The sequence below is a fragment of the Crocodylus siamensis genome, chromosome 4, assembly GCF_052110815.1.
Source record: "Crocodylus siamensis isolate JL-2025a chromosome 4, ASM5211081v1, whole genome shotgun sequence".
NCBI lineage: Eukaryota > Metazoa > Chordata > Crocodylia > Crocodylidae > Crocodylus > Crocodylus siamensis.
The window spans coordinates 175,542,400-175,556,766 of NC_143398.1; the positions used below are offsets into that span (position 1 = coordinate 175,542,400).

Sequence of the window (14,367 nt, forward strand, 5' to 3'; positions counted from 1 at the left end):
AGCCGTGATCTCTCTTAGCGCCCCCTACCGTGCCAAGTTGGTGTCAATGCACCCTCACCATCTTGCCCGCCACGTCTTTGATGTAAGTAGTGTTAAGGGAGGCTGCCTTTTTTGTCCTCTTTGACACGGTACCCCTGATGTATCCAAGTCTGTGCTCTGTCTTAGATGACTTGTGCACTAGAGCCTTAGGGGCTATGCGTGGCTCCTGCCACCCCTATACCACGCCCCAAGCCTCACAGATGTACCAGACGTTGCATGGTCACTCCCTTGCCACGCCCTCACGGGTTCTCTGGGCCTGTCTCAATTGCCTGCGCCCTCCCGCAGATGCTCCCTGGCCTCTCATGGCCGTGCCCGCACTGGGGCCTCTCACAATTGGGGCTCAGATGGCCATAGCTGTGCCTGGTCCCCAAATCCCCTCCTTGGGTCTTAAAGTGAGTGCCTGCTCTGGGGTTTCTTGCCTGTGTCCGCCCTGGGGTTTCTCACAATTGGGGCTTGGGTGGCCGTAGCTGAGCCTGGCCCCTGAATCCCCTCCTCGAGTCTTAAGTGAGCCCACTCTGGGGCTTCTCGCCTGCGCCCACCCTTGGGCTTCTCACAGTTGAGGCTCAGGTGGCCATACCCGTACTTGACCCCCAAACCCCCGTCTTGGGTCTACAAGTGCCTGTGGGGCTCAGGCAGCCTCGGCCTTACCTGGCCCCCAATCCTCTGTGCCCCTTCTCAGGGCTGGGGTCAGTGCACCCCAAATGTTGTGCCCTCTCTGGCACCAGGGTCCCCACAATACCGTGGAGCCCCTATGAGGCCTCCTCCAACCCCTATTAGCCTCACCTGGTCCTCTGGTCTTATAAAACTACTAACAGAAAACTGAAGCCCCTGGGCTGCAACGTAAACTCTAAGCCAGCTGGCGAACCATCATTCAAAAATCCTTACCAGGGCTTCCTCCACCCGGTGTTCTCAAGCAGAAGCTGCTCAGGCCATCAGGCATTTCTACTCTGCTTACTCCAGCAGAGCTCCCTCTTTCCTGGCTGCTAGTGGGGAACTGATCCCCCAGCTTCAGCCTGGATCCTTTATATAGGTCAGGCCCTGCCCCCTTCCAGTCAGCTGACCAACTGTGGTTGCCCTGGCAACCGGCACCTGTACCTCTTTGTAGGAACAGGGCACTGAAGTGCCCTGCAACAAGAATATTGTGAGAGACTATGTGAAGAACCTTGCTAAAGTCAAGGTATATCATATTCCCTGCTCTTTCCCTGTCCACTGTGCCTGTTACCTTTGTTGTAGAAGGAAATCATTTTGGTCAGGCATAACTTGTTCTTGGTGAATCCATGCTGGCTGTTCCTCAACCTTGTTTTTCTCTAGGTATGCCCATCTAGTTGGGTGCCCATCTAATGGGTTGACATAATTTGTTTTCAACAAAACCATATTGCTTGCTGTTTATCACCTAATTATCTTCTTGGTTCTTATACACTGATTACCATATTTCATAGTGTACAAATCGACATGGTATATAGGTCGACTACTTTTCCAATCCAAGAAGTTAGGATTTTCATAGATTTGGTGTATAAGTTAACCTAACATTTTGGATCAGAAATACAGGTTTGGCTTATACCGGTTTCTGCATGCCCTCACTGTGGGCTGGGCACGCAGGGGTGGATATGTGCCACAGTGCCACTGGCAGGGGATGGGGCTGAGTGGCGTCTCCATGGTGATGGCAAGGACCACAGGCTGTGCTTGGCCCATGGTCTCCAGCAACAGGTATGGCATCTCATGGTAGGTGAAGCAGGTCAGGTCAGGGTTTGGCTGGGGTACTGCTGGGGTTGGGGTGGGGGGTTAAAAGAATATATGCAGTGTATGAGTCCAGGTAGAAACTTAAAGGTAAATATTTTGTCTTCAAGCCTCAACTTACACACCGTGAAATATGGTATCCTTCCAATAAAAGAAGTTAAGTCAACTGTTCAGTAATTCCTCTTGTATCTGTCCATCCCTTTTCCCCTCACTCCCCCCCCCTTTCCCCAAATTCTGTTTTTTTCTATAGCTTTTTTTTTTCATATGTACCATCTTCTCTAGTCTTCTGGGGTCTTGCTCATATTCCTTGAATTCAGTTAATCACTAATGGTGTATAGAGACAGATTGATTGGGCTGCTTCCTTAAGTATTCCAAGGTAGATTTCATTGGGCCTGGACCTACTGTCTTGATTGCATTGTATGCATGCATGCATGCATGTATGTATTTCATGAGTTTTTAGCCTGCAGTCCTCTGCTTCAAGTCTATGGTTACAGTTAATCTTTTTGTAATGATGGAAGTAAAGAAGTTCTTGAATACTGCATCCTTCGGTGTCATAAGTTTATTTGCTTCCTTCCCTTCTTCAGTAATTGAACCAATACCTTTCTTGAGTTCCCTTTACTTAGGCTAGGGACAGGCATTCAAAAAGCCTGAGCCTGAATAGATTCAATATTTGCAGTCTAACCCGGCAAGGCTAAACCAGTTTGTAACCAAACAGACATCCCCTCTGGACTGAAAAAGTACAGGCACATGCCTGCAGTGGCTCAGGCTAGAAGCCGAGGGGTGCTAGAGCAGCCCTTCCTTCCCTCCTGTAGTGCTGAGCTGGGGTGGGTGTGGCCAGGTCTAGCAGGATGCTCTGATTAGGGAGGGGTCCCCTTCCCCCCACCAGCCCAGCAGGGAATCGACAACACTGTGTTTATCACCCCTAATTCAGTGTTTATCACTCCATTAAGGAAACAACACAGGGACGTTATCAGCTACCTGTTGATTCTGCCTTTGTCCTGTCTGCCAGCACTGACCTTAGCTAGCTTGTGACCTGCTAGCTAATGCTGAGAGGGTCTGTGTAAGGCAGAGAGTAGGTACTTTGCTTAGCAGGACGTGGTAAGGGGGAGAGGAGCAAGCAGGAGGAAGCCAGGCAGATGCCTGCAGTCTCTGCTAGAGCTGCAGCCAGGGAGCAGAAGGGCAGGGCCAGCTCTGCTGGGCTGGAGCAGAGCCCTGCTCAGAGTTGCAAAGCATCTGGAATGCTGGGGGAGTCTGATTTGATTTAAACCAGGAAGGGGTCTGGGACAGACGTTACATAAACTGGTTTGACCCAAATCACTTTAGTCTGATACTACATTCAGTCACCTTTATCTGAACCCGATTTCAACCATTTTCAAACTGGTTTATGTGCACTGAACCTCTGTTCTGTTACAGGTTTAAGCCAGTTTCTCATCACTTAAACCAGACTGTGCAATGTCTGTCCCTAGCCTTTGAGTATATTTATAGAACTTTGTTTTCTTTGTCTCTTATGTCCTAGAATAGCTTTAAAATGTTTTACACGTCTGCTGTTCTGATTTTAACCCTACCTGTTTGTGCTCCCAAAATAAGCTTTGGAAAAACTTCAAAATTATTTTGCACAAAATACTTTTACGGACTATATGAAACAGTACTTTTAAGCACTGTATGAACATTTCATTAATAGGTCTCATCTGAAAATAATTTGATTAGGTACTTGGAAAAATGAATTTAATCCATGTAACTGGAATGCTTATAATACTTTAAGTTGTTTTACTGCCTGCATGTCTAATGGTGGTACTAAGTTTTTTTGGGGGGTTTTTTATGCTCAAATCAGGGCACTGGCTCATGGAGCCTGAGATCAGTGAGATTTGGATTAGACCTTTAGTATTTAGATATTTTGACCCTGATGTTAGCCAATGAATTAGTCATGTTTTAAATCTATACATCTCTCAGTCTCCAAAGAATCAGCAAAAATCGGCTAGGTATGTGATCTTCAAAAGTGGTAGGGTGTTGTTATCCACACTGCCTTTTTGTAGCTTAACCAGATTCTATAACTTTCTGTAGAAATGAGTCATTGAAGGGGCATTAGCATGGAGATACTATCCTTCCCACCTATTTCCTGTAGTAGGACAAAGAAGCCATGGCCACCATTACCTGTACTGCCTCCCCCTCTGGAAAAAGAATCAGGGAAAGAGTATGCAAGAAATAGGGCTTGTGTGAGACATTTTTATATTTATGTGACTACATAAAACATTATACATAATATGCTAGAGTGAAGGGGATATATGCATATTATGTATAATGTTTTATATATAATGTCATACACACTGCCCCTATTTCCTGGCCCTTTTTTTCTCGCTGTCAGGGCTGGGGAAATGTGTAAAAGTGGGAGTTGGGGCAAAACTTTCTTTGGGTAATGGAAATTTGTTTTATTCATTTTGACATTTGTAGATCCATAAAGTCTCGTATCCTTTTACTTGTTCATGCATATTAGCATAAAATTGTGTAGGGCATTTCTTTTCTATTGTAAAGGTCAGTTGCACGTCATTAGAATTATGAACTAAATGTCTTCAGTAACCATGGTAAGAAAGGAATGCAACAGAAAAAGCATCTTTTCTTTTTCCGGTTCAGACTTCCCCAGGATTGCTAGCTTGTTTTCAGTGGAGTTCAGCTTGTATTATACTTATGGCTGTGTTTGTTTTTCTTTATATAGACTTGCTTCTTGAACTATAGAGAGTGCTTAATCACAGTCTAATAGTGTCTGAACATTCCTTTTCCAAAGGCTCATAACTTTGGTGAATTTCCACTAGGTTTGCTGCTGGTAGAATAATTAATTACCTGCTCTGGTTTTTGCATTTCACTTTTTAGAACTATAGGCTTCAGTCTGTTTTTTCAAGAGCAAGAGAGAGAGAAAAGCAATCAGAGCAAATTTGGATTTCTAGATGGTAGTAGCACTGTAGGTGGAGGAGGAAGTACATTGACATTTACAGGGAAGAGAGTTCTTAACCTGGATTTGTGGCCTTTTGGTATGTGGTGCAAGTCTGACCAATTTGATAGTTATAATGGTTTAAATATTTTTTTCCAAGTACATGTGGTAACTTCTTTGTAGAAAAGATTTTGGAGATCTTCCAGTATTCTACTTGCCCTAGTTATCTGCTTAATAAAAATATTTACTGTTTTAGTCTTTATAACAAAGATTGTAATAACCCAGTTCTTTCGATTCTTGATACTTGAGTTGCTTTCAGAATCCTTTTAAATGAGTCTGTAAGAGAACACAGCTACTTTTGCAATATCTGACATACTTGTTATGATTAATTTCTGTGGCTATCTATGATTTATATGATTGATCAGTAGCATCTAACACACACTAACACCTGACCAGCTTCCATTATATTTTGTGTGAATATAACATTTGTGATCTTGATGGGGTGTATTTGATATTCATTCTTTCTTGAGCATAACTTCATGCTGTTAATGAATATATGATTTTAATTTAGAAAGAAAATACCCGCACATTCTGGATTTCACTGTTTGGTCCCCAAACCTGATATCTTGCCGTATTTGGGGTCAGGAAGGAATTTTACCCCATGGTCAGATTGGTACAGACTGTGTAGGTTTTTGCCTTCCTCTGTGGCAGTGGTTATGGCCCTGTACCTGGGATCTTTTGAACATATACTGACAACTTTTCATAGAAGCAGGACATTGGCTGCCTTAGGTCTCCTGCTTTATCTGTAGCAGGTTAGGGTGTTAGGTATGTGCTGTGTCAGGGCTGATGGTATTCTTATGCAGTTTAGATTATGAATTGTATAGGATGGTTTGGATAGGGATGATCCTGCCTCAGGCATGGGCTTGGACTAGGTGACCTCTGGAGGTCCCTTTCAGTCCTACTTCTCTATGGGCATGTTTACATGTGCTCTGGGGGTGGGGAAGGCAGTGGTTTAATGAGAGTGGCTCCGAGAGCTGCTCTTATTAATTTAAAGCGCTGCTATGTCTCGTCTATCAGCATCCCCCTGTTTAAAAATAGCAGTGGGGGCACTTGAACTAAAGCTTGTTTGATGAGATTTAGTTCAAGCACCCCCACCACTATTTTTAAGCAGGGAAGTTCTGATGCACAAAATGCAGGAGGCTGCCGGAGCGCAGCAATTGCCACGCTCCAGCACATTTGATTAATTAAGTCTGTGCCGAAGCAGAGCGGCTTCTCTGCTCGTGTATAGACACCCTATGATTCTAAAACTAATTTCCCTAGACAGACGAAATTTGCAGTTGTCTGCTGATTATAGAATAGACATGACCTGAAGAAGAGTGCTTTCTTCCTGGAAGCTTATCCTAACATCTCCCCTCCAAACAAAACAACACATTGCTTCTTGGAGACTGGAGACCCAGACCTCCTAAAAAATATACTAGGAACTGCCATCTTTTCCTTATGGTATCTTACTTCCTCCTTTCAGTGTAGAGATTTTATGATTTTAATATATCAAGTATTAAAGGATCTGTGGCTTGATGTGTTTGGTTCTGTCCTTGGGATCTATATTTAAGGAGTTTAGTGTCATAGGGAAAAGATTTTAACTTTAATTTTTCTTCATTACTTTACAGCTTTTTACTTTTAAAAAATGATTTGGGTGTGTGTTTAACTCCAGTCATTTGGATGTTTTGTTGGCTTGTTTTAACTGTATTTTTTAAAAAATGCAAGTACTAGAAACATGCATCTAAATTCTTGAAGCTCTTTTAAAGATTTAAATTCATAATAAAAAAAATACTGATCCACTGAAATCAATAGCCCATGTCTGTACAGCATGAGATCAGACCAGATTATGACTGTAGTCACCTCATGCTGGTAAATAACCCTGGCTAAGTGTCACTTCATCCACTCTCAAAACATTCTTCCAAAAAACAAAACAAAAGAGCACGCCAGATGGCTTAGAAATCGAAACCTCGGTGCTCCAAGGGGGTGGGGATGGGTTCTTCTACATCCAGGAGGCTGTCACAGAAATCTGTGCCAGCCACTCTTCTCTGTATTGAGGTGGCTTCAGTTTCAACAACTATGATCAGAGCTGTGGCTATAGCACAAGAAGGGGGACCTTGCTTCATTAATCCAGGACTAAATAATTTATGACTTTGAAGGTCAAAATCAAATTCTGTATTCCAAACAGGAATCTAAGAGAGTTTATTGAGCACATCTGCTGCTAATATAAAGCTGCTTAATAAGTGAGTTCCTGACTTTTGCTTCTCAACAGCAGTATTGCCCCAAATACTGTGTTTTATATTAGGCTAACACTGAGCACTGAGGTGACAAATGTGTGTGTAGGCTGGATTAATTCAGCATCCAAGAGTTGAACTCTTTACTGAGCATGCAGATGGGAGAATAGGTATTCCTTTGCAGCCTGTGGTCTAATGCTCCCACAAAGTTTTGAACTTGTTTCATAAATAACGAATGTACATTCTCAGTTAATAGTACTGATATAATTTTAGTCACTTCGTCCTCAGACTTGCTGTCATTAGTTCTGCTTTGTCCAGGTAACCTGCACCCATAAAAGTGCATATACCTTCTTAGTCGGACCTCAATCACTTTATTGGCTATTGTATAAAAAGGAAAACACTTCAAAGCTATAGACCATGGGGTAGTACTTACTATATTTTGAAAGAAAATGGTCATAGCAAGTCAGTCAATTTACTGATGCTGGCCTGAGACTACCTATGCCCTGATTGGTACCAAAAGACAAGTAATGCATACAATGAAGAAATCTTAATTATTTTTTCCCCACAAACTATTCAGAATAGAGAAGCTGTGTAGCACAGATTATAGTGTGTTTTTTATTTATGAAGAATATTAACATGTAAATAAAGAATAAAATTTGTTGCAGTCTCTCTTGCTTTAAACCTGAGAGAGCCTGTTTCAGTATTTCTAGAACAGTATATAGCTTCATCACATTTTATGTGTATAACATAAAATTCAGCAGAACCCTGGAGAACAACAAGCTAAATAAAGAGGAAGTAGCTTTGGGACAGTGGCATAGTTGGAGAAAAAGTCTTGGCTTTGAAAGAGTGAAGAGGCACATTTGAGTTGCACATCTTTTTTGCATTCAGACAGTAGTTTTGGATTACACCAACTAGAATATTCTATTTGATGCAGTTTATATCATGCCATCATTTTGGTGTTTTTATTTCATGTTATTTCGGCAAAATCTAGAAGTCTGATCTGGCAAACTAGAGTAGTTGCATATAATACCCTTTTTCTTTAATATTTTATATACAAGGTATTGTTGAAACCTTTCTGTGGAGAAATGCTCTGTCTAAATGGTTTTCAGCGTTTAATTTACAAAACAAATGTTTTTGTAAATATCTCCTCTGAGAGTCAAACCATTGCAAAAGAGGACTTGTGATGCATATCTATGCACTTTAATTTCCTGCAGTGTTTGTCAGGTTTCTTTACCAGCGTATTATACCTGTTTTCAGAATTTTCTTCCCAGGGCTGTTTGTTAGCAGCTTCACCATATTGTCATTAAATAGAAAATGAATAGCCATTTAGTTTCTCTGTGACAGGGCTTATTTACTCCAGCCTTTCTGTAAGATTGACAAGTCAAATCTCCTTGGGTTCTGAAAAATATAGGTAGGCACTGAATGCAGACAAACCTAGAACACAATTTAGACTGAAGTATATCTTCTTCGGGGTTTGGAATAGTAATTGTTATGCTGCTGCTTTCATAGTATCCTTAGTGACTTGTGGAATTTGTATTGTTTTGTCATGTTGCATTGATTAGCTATTATAGGCATTCCAAAATCATTATAATTAATGTGAACTGTTTCTTCCATTTTCCAGATGGGCTTTCTGCCCGAGACCAGCCAGTGGAGCTGCTGAATCCACCTAGAGTGAACCACATGCCTAGTTCTGGTAAGAAGGAAAATGCCTTTTTTTGACAAGTTATGTTACTTTAGAAAGAAAGGCATGCAGAATATTATTTTATCTTGCAAGATAGATAACATTATATAAGTGTAAGTTTATTGGATGAGGACTTGAAATATTCTATTTACCCAGGGCAAATAAAAATTGTACTGAAGTGCTGGCTTCTCAGACAAAAGAAAGGAGGAGAAAGATGCAGGGAGCCTTAGGTGGTTATTTCCCTTCTAAGTGACCAGGGAGACTGCAGAATGGCTGGGACTGCTAGGATTATTCACTTGAAATAGGGGGAGTGGGAAAGAAAGGAGATAGACCAGAGCAACATGTGGGGTACTACAGTATTTTCACAGGATAAAAAGGGAGTTGTGAAACAATGACTTCTAAGCTGCTGCTTCTGCTAGAGGAGGAAGAGTGAGGAGCAGAATTTTTTCATGCTGAAGTTCAGCAAAATGACCAAGCCCAGCATAGCCTTTTTTTTGTTTTTTTGTTTTTTTTTTTGTTGGGGGGGGGTAGCAAAACTAATGCTCAAACCCCCCCCCCCCCATGTTTTTAAATGGTACCACTCTCACTGTTGGTTTTCACAATGTAATCAGGAAAACACCCAGGCCATTTAAAATTTGACTGAGGAGAAAGCACATTTGTACTACTGGCTAGAAGAATCTACCAATTCATAGCTGTAATGGTTAAAGCTGTGGAATACTAGGTGTGTCAGGCCAAAGGCTATGTGACATGGTGGAAAAAGGCATCCAATCCAGTCTATTTTCTTTCACAAGAGAAACATTGGGAATTTAAAAAGCTTATCTCTAAGGGCCAAGATGTGATTTAGCCTTGGATGTGGATGGTGTAGTTGTGAGGTCACTTGCTTCGGAATAGATGTTTTCAGGTCTTCTGAGCATCAGGTGTCTGGGTCGGCCAGGTTAGAGGCCTCTTCCCATAACTCCCTGTGACTTGGCTATGGAAGCTTGGCTAAAGATCAAGGTTTGCAGCTGTGTACTAAGATGCTTTGAATGGTCAAATACTGAGAGAAGTTGAAGATTAGCTGTATGATGGAAAGCAGGTGGGAGGCCTGTTTTTAGAGCTTATCTTGCTTCTCGTGCCCTCCCTTCATGAGAGGGATGGCAAAATCTCTCTGTAGAAAGCCAGACCTTTCAAGGTCTTAATTCCTTTTTTTAGCAAACGCTGAAAACAGGAGGGTTTTTAAAGTGTCCTCCAGGGTCAAGTTTGCCTGCTGCTGCTATCAGTAGTGTTCCAGGACTTGCCCATTTGAGATGGGCATTGATTTTAATTCATGTGTTTCATGTAATATATAAAGTGCCAGACAAAACTTGGGTCCCAAGCATTAAAGTTTTCTGAAAATCCTTCCTTCTTCTGTTCTTCCTAAGCTGTCAGATATTGCAATAAATCTCATCTTTCCTGAGGGAACACATGGCACTAAGTGAAAATTAAGGTGTTATTTCAGGTATACTTCAGTAGTCAAAATTACAGAACAGTTCTGACCCAGATAGATTTTGGGGTCCTGAATAAATATCTGGGCAAATAAAACTTTTAAAAATAGTAACCTTATTATTACATTTGAACATTGAATGTCAACTGGTCTCTGAAATATGCATAAATTTGCCAAGGGACTCTTCTGTTGATGATGAGCTTTTTTGAATGAAAAGGATATCCCTGTCCATGTCCTCTGTTATGTTAAAATAACCCTAGCCTTTGATCTGGATAGATTAAAGCCCTTTTAAAACAGGAAAATACTCTGCCAACTTATTTCTTTTTGACACCAGCTCACTAGGTATTATTGCTGTCAAATAGGCTAGGAGGATAGGTAGCTGAGTAATTTCCTTTTGTTAACTTAGCACTGGCATGAAGCTAGGAGGTTGCTCCACTGGAGTTAAGTCTTCCAACACTTTCTCAAGGAGAACCTAGGCCCTTTACAAAGTGGGACTGCCTAGGTTCAACCTCTGAAATATCTCACTTATTCCCAAGATAAGGGAGATGAAACATTTTGTTCTCTGTCCTCTCTCAGAAATTTTCACTTTATTTTAACATGACCTTTGCTTTCCAAATACAAGTCAAATGTGCTTTTTTGTCTCTGTGTTGTCTCCTTTTTCTAAGAGAGAATTTTTTTTTGTGGAGCCATCATGTACAGGAAGCATCATAGTTCTTTTCAATAACAATATATTGAAGGAGTGAACAATACTATACGTGTCATGTTTTAAAATCCCCCCCCAACCTTGTTTATTACTGCTTAGTCTGATCTTATGTACTTTCTTTTGGGACATCTTTTGATATTTGCAGATGTATGGACATATTTATCAGTAACTTTAGTTGGAATCTTTTTAGCATTTTCATTCTTTCCTTCCGTCTCTCATAAATGACTAGAGACTTCTTAAAGGTAGTCCTGGATTTACATACCCATTGTGGGGAAAGGGCATGGTGGAGGATGGGGGGCAAATTGAGGTCCTTGCAGTGTGGGAGGGAGTGGAGCTGCAGCTGGTGCTACCCAGCTGGGGTGGGACGTGGGCCAGAGCTCTGAGCAGTTTATTGGAGGAGCATGGGGCGGGGTGGGGGACAGCTCCTGCTGTTGTGCACACTGTGGTGAAGGCATGGGAAGATGCATGCTCCCTGGATCTGTGCACAGGGCGAGGGCAGGCTGTTGCTGTGGGCTGGACCCAGGGGTGGCACCAGGCTCTTCCCAGCAGGGGGGTTGGGCTGGGGCTGCACTCTAGGTGGGCAGTGGAACTGGGAAGGGGGGCTGTGTGTAGGGGGTTGTGGCCACCCCAAAACTCTCCCAACCCCTCTGTAGCCCCTCCTCCTCGTGCTGCTACTGCTTGCCCCAAGCACAGACCTGGCCCAGTCCCCCTGCCGGGAAGTGGCCCCTGGCTCCAGCTCACAGTGGCAGCCTGCCTTCTCCCATGAGTCCCTGGAAGTGTGTGCAGCAGTGGCACCCCCCCTGCCATGGAGAAGCTGCTTGCGGCTCAGTCCTGTGCCCCACCGTGGCTGGGCAGCATTTACCCCACTCCCTGCCTCGATCTGCTCTCCCCATGCCCTTTTCCCCTTCCCCAGAACCAACTTACCAGCCAGATGCTGCTCTTTAAGCTGCCAGGCTGCTTATTGGCAATCGGATCGGTATTGACTGATAAGGCTTGTTAATAATTGGCCATTGGTATCGGCCCAAAAAATCTTTATCAGTGCACCCCTAATTATTTTGCAGGAAGTAAAGTCTAGCCGATAATGTATCGTACTATTTACGGTAGAAGGATTTTTTCTAATACAAGTTAACAGATCCTGTGTCTCTTCTGAAGTGGTTAGAGTTCATGTTTATCTAATATTCCCTGAATGTTTATTTCTTGTTCAGATCTGCTTAGCTGAAAACACTGTCGCTGTCTCTTATCCTGCAGTCTAATCTGTGATCTGCAGTGTCTTGGAGGAGTACAAATGACTTGGCACCTTGTGCTAGGAGAAGATAAAGGATGCTGTTTTTGGAAGAGTGATTTAGGAGCTTAAACCTCATTGGCTTTCAGTGGGATTCAAGCTTTTAAGTGACTTGGGTCTTTTTGAAAAGTGTACCTGTGGTCTCTGATATAGTAGACCTCATTCATTGATGGCTTTGAAAAAAAGTTTCATTCTTTTGAGGAACAAAATTTCATGAATCTTGTGTTGTGGAAGATTTGGGTTATAACAAGAATTTTAAAACTGCCATTTTGAAGTTCCCAAGTAACAGTAACTATAATCTTACCTTGGTAGCTCTGCTGCAGCAGTTAATGAATAAACATGATATTCATGTATTGTTGATGTGATAAAAGCATTATAAATGAAGCAATCTTGACTCTTGCTCACTAGGAACAGAAGATTTTTAATTGTAAAGGTCTTACTGAATTTTTTAGTACATTAAAATTTCTAGTTACGCTTATTTGGAGTCTTCAAATGATGACATGCATTGATGCTGCAATAATATTTGGAAATTCTAAGAGGCCTGGGTGCCAAACTACTAGTTCCCTTTACCCAAAACTTACTGAATTTTTTTACTGTAATGCTGCTGTGTCTTCATTTTTATTTCCTGAATTCATAAAAGTTCTTTACGGGATCTGACAAAATATAGTTTGGAAGTTTCGTCATGAAGCCAAGTCATTAGCTGAGCAATAGCTTTTGACATTTTTTTTAGCTCACAGAACAAGTAGTTATCTCTGTTTTTTCAGTGAATGTGCACTAACAGTAAGGTATGTTGAGAGATCGTCATGCAGAGTTTAGCACACGGATAAGGGTGCTTTTATTTGTATGGTTGATCTGTGGCTATACCACTTGAATGAAAGCATCTTTATTATTATCATTCTATAAAGTGAGGTCTCCAGTATTAAATACAGGTTATCTATCAACTACAGAGAATCCACTTCAGGATATGCGTTAAATTTTATAACGTATTGTAGATTGTCTTCCTTCTATATCTTATCAAACATCGCCATTAAGTGTACTTTTATTATTTGGATGAGCTAGATTTTTTTTTATAAGCCCCTATATTTGATTCCTTTTTAGATAGGCTTGAAACAGTAGTTTTCTTGTCAGTGTAAACTTTGTTGTTGCTCATTTTGCTACAATTGAAGGTAATCTTGAGCAATTTCTCTACTATTGGAATTGTGAAAACAACCTGATGTATATAATTTGCAAGAAAAGTGCTAGAGTGCACCTTGGGAATCTATTCTGTTTAAACTTAAAAGCTTTTACTTTGAGTACTGTGCAAACAGGATTAATTGTCCACAGTTTATTAGTCCTTTTATCTTCATTATGCAGGTCATGACTGAAATGTAAGGTTCTAGGTAGTGTCTTCATAGCATATTCCACTACGTTGACTGAGTTTGTTCAAGGAAACTATCTTTTCTGAAACATTTTATCTGGCTATTTTTTTTGGTGGGTGTAGTTCAAAGACATGTAACACATCAATTACTGTAAAAGAATTGTAATAATAATATGCTGCTTATAAAAAATGAATTTAGACCTGTGCTTAAGTGCTGTAAAATATAAATGTAAGAGTGGGCTGCCACCTTCTGCACTAGTTTCAGCTTCTGAGGATGGAGTCACAGATAACATTATCTATTGTACCACACTCGGTGATGGAAATCTTGGTCTTAATTGGCTAAATAAACCTCAGGTACTGAGTAATTCATATAAAAGCTCTAGGGGCTGGTAGTAAAAGTGATTCTACCCCCTTCTCTAGTAGAGGACCCAGAAGAATTTTCAACATATTCAGCATATTACTAAAGAAACCTTTCTTAGGCCCTCAGAGACCCATATTACTGTACTATTTAATAAAAGATTAAAAGAAATTTAGTACCAGAAAAATATTCTGGAAAGAATATGCATGAGATTTAAGAAGTTGTCCTTCAAGAACCTCTTGGCACATCTCAAATTACCATATTTACTCGATTATAAGACAGCTGTGAATGTAAGATGACCCTCCAACAATTAGACTCTATATATGGAAAACATATACATTTGTTTTAATTTTCCAAATATAGAATCTAATTTATTGGAGGTTTGGCTTGAATTTGTCCCCCTCTCACTGTTACAGTAGGGAAGTTAAATCTAGGGGGATGAGGTGACCCCTTTGCTCTCTGTACCCCCTGCCCCCCCCCCCCAAATTTCCTTCAGCCCCTCCCCTCCCAACTTTTCCTGCCCTTTTACTGTCAGGCTCTGCTGTCCCTGAGCAT

At 41.4% G+C, this 14,367-nt stretch overlaps 1 protein-coding gene across 13 annotated transcripts in view; it reads left to right on the plus strand.

Annotated features, from left to right (window-relative positions):
* The window catches only part of HDAC4 (histone deacetylase 4), a 423,758-nt gene that overhangs the window by 137,908 nt on the left and 271,483 nt on the right, over positions 1-14,367 (plus strand). For all 13 annotated transcript variants that reach the window (XM_090044962.1, XM_090044959.1, XM_090044963.1 and 10 more), the window contains one exon: positions 8,591-8,662. In XM_090044962.1, coding sequence (XP_089901088.1) covers positions 8,591-8,662 — 72 coding nt within the window. The remainder of the gene's footprint in view (positions 1-8,590; positions 8,663-14,367) is intronic.